At 39.1% G+C, this 10,597-nt stretch overlaps 1 protein-coding gene across 1 annotated transcript in view; it reads left to right on the forward strand.

Moving 5' to 3' along the window:
* The window catches only part of STIMATE (STIM activating enhancer), a 34,286-nt gene extending 24,608 nt beyond the window's left edge, over window positions 1-9,678 (forward strand). Inside the window, exons 5-8 of the mRNA XM_068201661.1 lie at window positions 2,814-2,926; window positions 3,819-3,896; window positions 4,663-4,812; window positions 5,683-9,678. Coding sequence (XP_068057762.1) covers window positions 2,814-2,926; window positions 3,819-3,896; window positions 4,663-4,812; window positions 5,683-5,799 — 458 coding nt within the window. The 3' untranslated portion in view covers window positions 5,800-9,678. The remainder of the gene's footprint in view (window positions 1-2,813; window positions 2,927-3,818; window positions 3,897-4,662; window positions 4,813-5,682) is intronic.
* The last annotated feature ends 919 nt before the right edge of the window (window positions 9,679-10,597 follow it).

A 10,597-nucleotide genomic window follows, 5' to 3' on the forward strand; every position in this document is an offset into this window, starting at 1 on the left:
GAATGTTTCCTGCATTCTCCTTCCCTTCTTGTCTTGAGCTACATTAGCTGCTGCAAGTAGAAAACAGGTGATAAATCCCTCCTGGTGATTATAAACTCCACTGGCAACTGAATTGTGCTGTGGCCTATTTTCTTGTCTTTGCCTCTCCATAGCAGAGTTCAGAAATTGTATTTGATGCATCTTTTTCCTGCAGCTCTTCATTTGCCCCTTGCAGAGCAACTTACTTATAGCCATGTGGGGTAGATAGCACTGCCTTCAAAACCATTTAAAATTTATTTTGGAGTAGTTCTGTGAGTTGGTATTTTCTTAAGAAAAAAAATTTCAGGATCTGAAGAACAGAAGGAAGTTACAGGGTAGAGGAATAACATGTATTGGGTACAAGAACTGTTTCTAAACATACTTCTACAAAGCAGCTGATGGCAGTGGCAGATACAAGTACAGACTAACTTGGCATTGCCCAGCATTTTCCAAAAATGCTGCTACAGCTGTCACTGCAGAGGATTCAAACATTTTCAGTTTTGTTCTTTATTTGTTTTTCTTGCACTAGCAAGATTTCCAGTAATTTGCTGGATTATTCTATACATGGCAAGTATAATATCAGAATTCAAGAGATGACTGTAAGAGACTTTAGAAATTAAATTAGAGCTTTATGGCTTCAACATTAACATTAAAGTTCTAATTTGGGTTTGTGTACAGAATCTCTGAATGTACCAATGTCTGAAGGTGCTCTTTGGAGCACCTTCTGGGTGATGTTATTAACTTGAATTTCACGGCTTATAAAACCATAGAAAAAATTGGTTAGAGAGGAGCTCCATATAATCCAACCTTTTGCTCAAAGCAGGATTAACTTCAAAGCTGAAGTGGACTGTTCAAGGCATGGTCCAGTCAGTTTTTAATTTATCCATGGTTTAGGATTTAAGAACCCCTTTATCTAAACAACCTACTCCAGCAGATTTAACCACTCTCACTGTGAAAGCTTTTTTTCGTATCAGGATTGTATCTTCACCCACCCAGTCTGTATCTTCCCACCTTTCTTCAAGGATATTACTGGGACACTGTCAAAAGACTTGCTAAATTCAAAGTAGGCAGCATCCCTGTTGTCCCCACTTGTAATTATAGCTGAGGGATAATTTTTTGGTGCAGTAGGGCACACAAAAATCCTCAAGTAGAATTTAATATACACAACTTCTAATTTCAGTCATTTTTACCAAAGTAAAACCCCAAAGAAACCAGCACCACTCCCCACAAAAACACTGTGGAACAAAACATTCATTAGTGAGAGTGCACAACACTTTTAATATGGAGTTTCACAGTTTTTGCATGTGCAAAATCTCCTGAGAGTTGCAAAAGATGCAAAATTGTTTTCACTGTCTTTGCTTTTAGGAATTAAATAAAGATTGGAAAAGAGATTAGAATAAGCTGTTCATTTCAATAGTAAGACTGTAGCTAAAGCTAGATTATTTTTTAATATTTGCTAATTAGTGAGAAAAACTAGAGAATGCTAATAAACATGTGGCATATGGAAATTAATTGCTAAAATTTAATTCTCAAACCTAATTCAGGCCTTGTATCTTCAGAAGAATCACAGTTGCTTGACATTGACTTACTGATGTTTTGCCTTTCAAAATTCTAACTCTTTGGGTTTTTACAAGAGAAGCAGTAACTGCAGTATGTAATTGTGAAACTCAAACTTTGTAATTGCTTTCCTCTCAGACTGTTGATCACTAACTCATCCTGTAAAACTTGCTTAGGAAGTATTTGTTTTCTGGACTCCAGTCTGATTTATCCGTTTCTCTGTGTAGCATTTCAGCAGCAAACCCTAAGTCTCAGACTATTACCGAGTACTAATACTGAAAGCCTTTCAGGAGTGTTCCAGAAAAGGAAGCAGCCACTGTCCATTATGCATTACAAACATATAAAGGCATCTGATTTTCCACTGCCCATTATTCATCCCCAGGCTAAGAGTTTGGAGCTGCCTTTGGCAAGATTGCAGAGGCTGCTTCAAAGACTAAAGATCTGTCAGCCCCCTCCAGAGCTTGTTTTTGTTTTCTGGTGAAGTGCAGCTTCAAGCTCACCTGCAAAGCTTGTTAGGCTTACCAATCCTCTTTTCCCCCCTTTTTGTCTTCTTTCTCTGCCTTCTTTCAAAGAGTCTAATCGTGTGCATAAGTTTTCCTGTTCAAATATTTGTGGTCTTCTTTCTGTTCTGGCAGATACTTCATGCAGTCAGGTTCTCATTCTGCCCTTGAGGTGCAGCAGAATTTCAGACCCTTTCACATTGGAACTAAAATATGATCCTAATTTTTTATTCAGTTGAATTTTTCATAGCAACTCTTGCGCCTGTTGCTTCAGTTGGTTACTTATGGTAACTAACTTCGTAGAGATGAAAAATACCTTTAAGGTAGCCTAGAGACAATGGTGGAAATCTAAGTTCTACTTAGACTGAAGGGAAATGTGTTTTCCCCAGTCATGTTTCCCTCAAATTTTCCCCTTTAAGACACTTAATATGTCATGATAGAGGATCAAAATTAACAATATGAGGAGAAACACAATGGAAGTTTATCTGTCTTGCTTTCATCAGGTTATATGAAACAGTGTGAGCACGTCACAGGTACTGCTGGATGGGACAAAGTTCTGTTAGATTCAGTTTCTGATACTTTTTGAAAGCTGGGGTGAGGCAGAGGGAGGGGAAGGAGCAGCACTGAAGGAATTGGAGAAATCACTTGTGGAGGATTTATCTGCCCTGCTGCTTTAAGATGTTTACTATGAAGTAAATCAAACCTATGCATATATTGAACCTTTCTTCTTTCTTGCAGGTGACCCCCTGCAGTGCAGTGCTTGGATGGGCCAGTGTGTTCTGTACATAATGATTATGACATTTGAGAAAACCATCATCATCATAGTGCTGCTTATACCTCAGTGGAAAGAGGTTGGTGTTTTTACAGCACTTTGCAGACAAGTGAACTTTAGGTGGAAGCTGTAAAGACTTCCAGCAGTGTTTATTGGTTTGGCTCAAGCATCATGATTGTCTACACTCGTTGCCAATTAACTCTGTGGTAGTGTTATGTTCTTTTAGTTTAATTGGGATACCGCTAATGAGACCTTTATCCATTGCCAGAAGTATCATATTGTATTTTGAGGGTGTTTTGTAAACTGAAATATCCAAAATTTAATTCTATCTCCTTGTCTAAAGTACCCTTAAAACTACTAAGTGGTTCTTCCTTCTCTTAACTCTAATTTTTGCCTACAGCTATTTTGTATTCTTGTAGTATTTTAAAGAATTTTCTCTGCCTGACCTTGTTGATAGGTTTTAACTGTAGACGTCTAGAAATTTGTGGTAGATTAGTGAATCCATTGATGCTGACTGGGTTAATCTTTATTTTGATGGACTCTGTGTAACCAGATATTCAAAGTGTTGCTGTTATTGCCCATTAAAACCAGTTAGTTCTATTGTATGCCCTGGACTACTTTAGGAACTCTCTTCTCCTTACTGTGTATTTTGTAAAACTCTGCTCTGTTTAAATTTCATAAAGATGGATCTACAACATTTTCCTTGGGAGCAGCTCTAAAATGTTCAAAATTATTCTAAGGCAGCTCCTCAGACTTCTGTAAACAAAAATGACAGAGATAAGTTTCTTGTCAGCCCCACTTACTTATCTGTGGTAATTTATGAGCTGTCCTAAATACTTTGCTCAAAGCTGCCCTTTTTTGGTTCACCTGCATTATTTCTGTCACATTAGCTTGTACATGGACATTGCCCTGCCTAAGCCAGTTGTGTGCAGTACTGCTGTGAGCTGAACTCAATCCTTTTCTTTTCACAGGTGGCTTTATTGAATCCCATAGAGAACCCCCAGCTGGAGCTGGCAATTGTCATGCTGATAGTTCCCTTCTTTGTTAACGTTAGTACAACTCACTTCATGAGACGTTTACTTGGATATCCTTCTGCCATGTGTTTGTTAATTAACATTAGTCCTTAAAACACTCTGTACCTTGGTGCTTAAGTTAATTTAAGGACTGCTGAAGAATGGGTAAATTGTCTGGATATGTAGATTTTACAAAGCTGAAATCCATATGGAGCTAAAGAGCCAGGTTCAGGAGAGGGGCAAAAATGCCTCATAGACCCCTTTGGCCTGATGACTTCAGTAGATTGACTGACATAGAGATTATAAAATTACAGTGAAATTGCTTCAGGAAGCAGTTGGTCTAAGGACAGACGTCCTGCAAAGTATCCAGTGTCTGTGACACGGCTATGTGACCATAGCTAATAGCTGCTGGCCTGTGGTGGAGTAGAGGAAAAGGGCAAGTGTGCAGTCATCCTTCCCAAAGTACACTCTTGCAGCAATCAGGGATTTAGGGATTAGAGCCAGAGACAGTGGGTGTCCTTGCATGTAATAACTGCTGGTAAAGCATTGCTACATGAAGAATTAATATACAATCACTGTGAATAGTCACTGCTTTTCTGATTGTCTTCTCTTCCACAAAGGGATAAAGTAGCTGGGTTCTAGAGCATTCCTGAAAGGTGTAATAAGATATGCGATACTGTGCCTACACAAGATTTAACTTTTGGCCAATTCAGAATTGTTGTCAGGTTCATTTGGTCAGTATTTAGACCTTCCTTCTACTCTGAAGAAAGCTGAACTGTTGCTTTCCCCTTCTTTTTAACAGGCATTAATGTTCTGGGTAGTAGATAATTTCCTTATGAAGAAAGGGAAGACAAAAGCTAAACTTGAAGAAAAGGAAGCAGGACAAGATTCAAGAAATGGAAGTAAAGTCCGATACAGGAGAGCAGCATCACATGAGGAGTCAGAGTCAGAAGTATGTAGAGTTAATTACTGCAATTAATGCAATAGCAATCCAGTTCATCCCTCCTGATACTGATTTCATTGTAGCACTGTTAACTTAGGTTTGATTTTGCTGAGTGTGTACCTCTAGCATAGCTCCTGGCATTGGCAGCTGAGAACCAGTTGAGGAAAAAGTCATTGTTGTACCACTCTGGCAGTTAATTTCCTTGCAGAATGGCAGGAAGACACAATAATATATGTAAATACCACAGGTGAACTCTGCTGCAAATGCTTCTTAAAAAACCTCACAGGGAATACAAAACTAATAGATAATTCTTATTCAAAGAGAAGTTAATAGCTTAAAGTGAGAGGGAGCTGGTGAAGGCAACTGGCCTGATTTTCAAGAATTATTTACATAGCTGCCTTAGCATAATGTTATTCTAAATTACATTAAGTGAGCAGTTCTTAGCTCAGCTGAAAGATGGGTGGTTTCTTTGAAGGTGAGTCAGTTTAGCTTTAGTAAGTTAATGTAACTTTTCTGTGTGATAAACAGTGCGGTTTATTTGGGCTTTGCCAGGTAATGTGACTGCCTTGTTGTCAGTGTGGATCAAGGCCTTAAATATTCTCTCAAGCTGCCTCCACCGTTCTGGCATCACTCTTTGGGTTCAGAGTCAGTGGCTATAGTGAGATTAATATGCATCTGTCCTTCTGCAAAATTTTCTGGAGGTTTCCCATAGGATTTGCAATGATGTTTGATAGTGTGGCAGTAAATCCTAACTGTGTTCTGTAAGCTCTTTCCTGAGCAACTAATAAGGTGCTTTGCAAGCATAAAAAAGTAAAATTTAAAAGCAGAAAGGAGGAGTGTGACTGCTCCATGTGCTCAGAAGCTGTAATTTGTTTTTAGATCCTTATTTCAGCAGATGATGAGATGGAGGATTCAGATGTCGAGGAGGACCTGCGCAGACTGACCAGCTTAAAGCCCATCAAGAAGAAGAAGCATCGCTTTGGTCTGCCCGTATGACACGTTCCTTGGCCTGTGGACTTGCAGGTTTCATGGCAAAAACTTCTGTCAGTGGGGTTTAATGTTGCAATTGCATCTCCCTTTTCATACAAACTGACTTAGAAGCAAGGTCTACCAACAGAAGGCAAAGCAGTTGGAAGACTTCCAGTTCAGTTGCACTACAAACACACTGACCAATTATGCAAGAATGTCTCCTCATCATGTGTGGAAAATGGACGAGTCACTACGGATTCGTGTGGGAGGTGTCAGAGAAGATGGAGAGAACAGATACAGAATCTTTTACTTTCAGTTTCTGATGGGACAGTGTGTGGAGTTCTCAAAAAGGCATCAGAGTTGACTAAGTTAAAGGAGTGTGTTTTATTACTAAAACTGGCTTTTGCAGCATAATTCCTAGAGCAGAATAGTTTATGGTTACAAGCTGTAACTTAACATTATTTTTTTAAGTACAAATGTTTACTTGCTACTGGGTACCTATGGAACTAATAGGTGGAACAAAGATTTTTTTCCAAGTCTTCTCAAATCTATCTGACTATTTTATATTTAAGTTATATTTTCATACAGTTGTATTTAAAGATTCTCTTTATCAGAGAAATGGGTACAGTTCCCGTTTTTGTGCAGAACAGGTCAAAAGATTTGTAGTGAAAATCTTATTTATCCTTGTCTCCTGATTTAAGACAAAGGGATTGCAAAGGGAAAAGCTCTCTGTCACTGCTGAAGTCACCAAATATCACTAAAAAATGCAGTCCTATGTGTGCTCTTGACCACTTAATTTGAAAATACCTTTTTCAGTAGAAGGTGGTGTTTGCATATTTGACAAAGGTGCACTTTAGTGTATAACAAAAATCCATTGTAATAAGTTATTTGTGAAATCAGTATCTATGGATGACTCTAATTATTTCTGTTTCTGCAAGTCTCTTGTGCATACCTCTCAAATGACCCAAAAGAGATGGAACATTGCTGATACTTTTCCTATTACAGGGCCTGTGGTACAGGACTGTGATCTGATTGAAGCAGTTGTGCTACAATATTGCAAATACAATTCTGTTCCTTGTTTTTTGTTGGAAAAGCAATCTTCTGCTTAATGTGCTTAACAGCAACAACAAAATTTCTCCTATTTAATTTCCATAAAGTCTCATTATCCTTCAGTAGTAAAAGAACAACCCCAAGGGGTACAGTGCAGTTGTTACCACAGCATTTCTGGGATTTTCAGAGTCTCTTCAGATAATTGAGAGCACGTGTTGATCTGAAACCTAGCAGATGTGTTTTCAGTGATATCCTTTTGCTTTGCAGATTTTCTAAATGATTGTTTCTGACAGCTTTCCTTGCTTAGCTAAACCTTGTGCATGACAAGGCGATGTGTCAAAGAGGTGACAACAGACCTTAAATGGATATCTGTTGTAGTATCTGGACACCAGAAAAAATCCAAGCCTTAAACCAGTTTCATTGGAAAACTGCTCAGAACTTTTTAAGATTTTTTACATTTTTTTATAGATTTACTAGGTCTTAATGTGATTTATTATCCAGACCACTTAACTGGGCCTTAGTGAATACTGAACTGTGCGCTCCCGTGCTTACTTTGACTATTCCAGCATCCCTTTTCCCAGTGGCTGCCAAGGGGACACGGTGCTCTGACACCTCAGCGTGTCCAGCCAGCTCAAAGGGACATTTACCAAACCCGAGGTTTTAGTTGAGCCACTGACCTTTGTTACTGTGCACTGAAATGTAAGAACTGCAATAAGTTACAGTACTAGTGTTTCCTTTAGACTAAATCTAGAAACTAATGACAGTGGAAGCTTGCCTGAGTTCATTTGACATGGGGGGTGGGGATGGGGAAATGTCCCTAATCAGTGTAGCCACTGGTTTGGGGGGTTTGGGGTTTTTTATTGATTGTATGACTTCCATCTTCTCTTGACTATTGACCACTGGGCGGGCGCAGATCTCCAAAAGCACAGTACTTCAAGGAATTCATCAACAGAATAGTCTCCTACAGCTCACTTTTCCAAAGGGATTTAAGAGCTAGGACTGGCTCTTGTCACAATTGTCAGCATTTATTTTTTTAGCATAGGATTTGTTCTATTTCAGATAGTGAACTAAAGCTACTGAACATGTGCTGTGTCCCAGTGCAGAGCCATGGCTGTCCTCGCCAGCTGAGATAACTGAGCAGCGCACACAAATTTAACTGTGCGAGCTTGCATCTTATCTTCCTTTTCCCTCCTCCAGTTACTTCAATTAACAAAATGATTTTAGTCTCATGTTTATTCTGTGAAGTGTCAGTATAAAATTATAGCCTTAATCATGTAAAAATATTTGTTTTGAGCAGACCTCAAGCTTATTGACCAAGTACAAAACAGTATGAAGCGCTACGGAGCAGTTTCTTGAAGGTGGTTATAGCAAAGGTTCTGAATGCCTAATTTTTCATGTCTTAAGTGCTTAAATGTCACTTGATGTGAGATCTGGATAAGCCTAGCAAGATGATGTAGTAAAGCACTATGATCCAAAGATACAGGAGTATTTTAAATACCACGGTAGTAAGAGAAGGAGCAACCTTCAGAGGGGAAAAAATTACTTTCTGTACTAAGACAATAATTTTATTCTGAATTTTAGCAAAATAACAAAATCTGGCTGTTTTTTCTATACATTCTTTGTTATCGTTGTGAAAGAGATGGAAAATGTAAAATTGGCAGTTTTCCTCTCTGTAAGGTAAAAATTGAAATTCTTGCAGTAATTATGAGTAGGACAAGTCCTTTTGTCTGACAGGTTTGCATGTGTGAGCAGGGAGTGTGTGCTTAGTGCTTCACTATGTCTTACTGCTTGTTAAAACGTATTGACAGTACAGTCTGGAATGGACTTTATGTCATAAAGAGTTGATCCATTGGTGATACAGCAACATCATGTTTGCATTATCCTCCAGTTGTCACTCAGATTTCTGCCTGGCAAATGTACTTCAGGACAACTCGTAGCAAAGGTTTAATTCAGGCTGTGCTTAGAAAATAGGATTCTATTTCATGAAAATAAGCTATGTAGTGAATGCCAAAGTAAGAGAAAGAGTTTATATCTTAGAGAAGAGACACAAATATTGGTGGAGATGGAATTTACCAAGAGTGGTCAACCTAAATGCATTAACTGTTCCTAGTATCTGACCTGTGACACATCTGCATAAACATAAAACACTGGTGTTGTCTAGTGTGTGGTTTCCAAGTTCTGGCTTCAATATGTTCAGGTCCCCTTGTCTTACTTTAAGTAGGTGAATGCTGTCTGTTAATGTTGCTAACTAAAATGTACTTAGCTTTTCTTCAGGGAAAACTCAGAAACTGAGTTGCAAATTAGAGCAATGCAAAGTGATCCCCTCGGGCAGGTGTCTGCTCTGATCCCTGCCGAGCCTGGGGAGGGGGGCCTGGGCTCTCCCGCTCTGCTCAGAGCTGAGCATCACAAGGATCTCTGCCACTGTGCTTGACTAACCCGTGTTTGCAACTTTGCTGTGCTTTTTACAGGAGAAACCAGTAGTGAAAGCTAATAAATTCAGCCACACCAAGTCAGAGTACATCTACAGCATAGGCGTGCAAACTTTTTTAGGTGAAGTTTCCAGTTCAATTACTGAAAATGACTACTATGGTTTTACAAAGTAAAACTGCAGTATCTTTAAAAAAGGGACTCTTTTGTAGGTGTTTTCGTCTTGTGTGGGTATCCGTCTCAAACTGAATGTGGGGTTTGTTTGTAAGTAAATTCAGAGTATAGCCAATGTGAGCAAAACCAACAGCTGTATTCTGCTGCCCTCTGTTTGGACCATATTGTTTAATCAGTGGTGTTACCTTAAACTTTTAAGGGTATCTGATGTAATTACATTATAATGGTTTACAATAAAGTCTGACTTATTACAGATTTGTACACTTGTTTTATACTTGTTCTGTTTCAAAGTGCCTGTGTTTCAGTGTCTATGGTGTGCTCTTGTGGGAAGCAGATTCTGCTACTTGTGCTCTAATTGTGCACCCTGTTAGGTTGATTTTCATTTCACTATATTTATTTACCTTAATGGCAAGTCCCATTTGATCAGGAAGAGCCATTGTTCTTAAGTTGCAAATTTTGTTTACAAGTTTAAGAATCCTTGCAGGCTCCTCTCAGATCCATTTCCTGAGGAAGGTTTTTTTAGGGCTGGAGCTGAACAGGATGGACCCAATCCTGCCTCTGTAACTCCTCTGTAACATTTCTCTATTAGATTCATACTTTCCACCTACCACATCCAAGCAGCCCCATACCCACTGCACCTGTACAGGGAATTCAGAGTACAATCTTCACTTTCCCTAAAGTGTCAGTCCCCTGAGAGGTTGCTAGCACTTTCCTGGAGAAGTCAGATCTTTCCTGAGATTTGGAGACCACAGTGGCAGCTGTGTGTACATTCACTTAATTCTCTATGGTCATTGCCATATTTTAGCTGGAACCATTCCTCCAGCAAAGGAGTTTTCCACAATTCCTATTGCAGTGGGAGATTAAAACTTGTGTTTTTAATAGCCACTGTTGGATAAATGAGCCATCTTGTTCCATTGTCATTCATGTCCCATTTAACAGGTCTCAAGGACCTCAACCAGATGAACAGGATTTTTACTCTAAAATTTAATTAACTGTAGATTTAGGCTGGGTTCTTTGTGAGGAAAAATAGCCCATAATCTGTGCAAGAAAATGATTGTGCCCCTTGTTGAGTGCTGGTTTAGGAAATGGAATTGAAGAGAACAGAACTCTCCTAGCTTTGGGGATGTTCTAGAAACCCCAGGATGTGCTGCCTGCCTCTCTAAGCACTTCACCT

This window comes from Anomalospiza imberbis, chromosome 11 (assembly GCF_031753505.1).
Source record: "Anomalospiza imberbis isolate Cuckoo-Finch-1a 21T00152 chromosome 11, ASM3175350v1, whole genome shotgun sequence".
NCBI lineage: Eukaryota > Metazoa > Chordata > Aves > Passeriformes > Viduidae > Anomalospiza > Anomalospiza imberbis.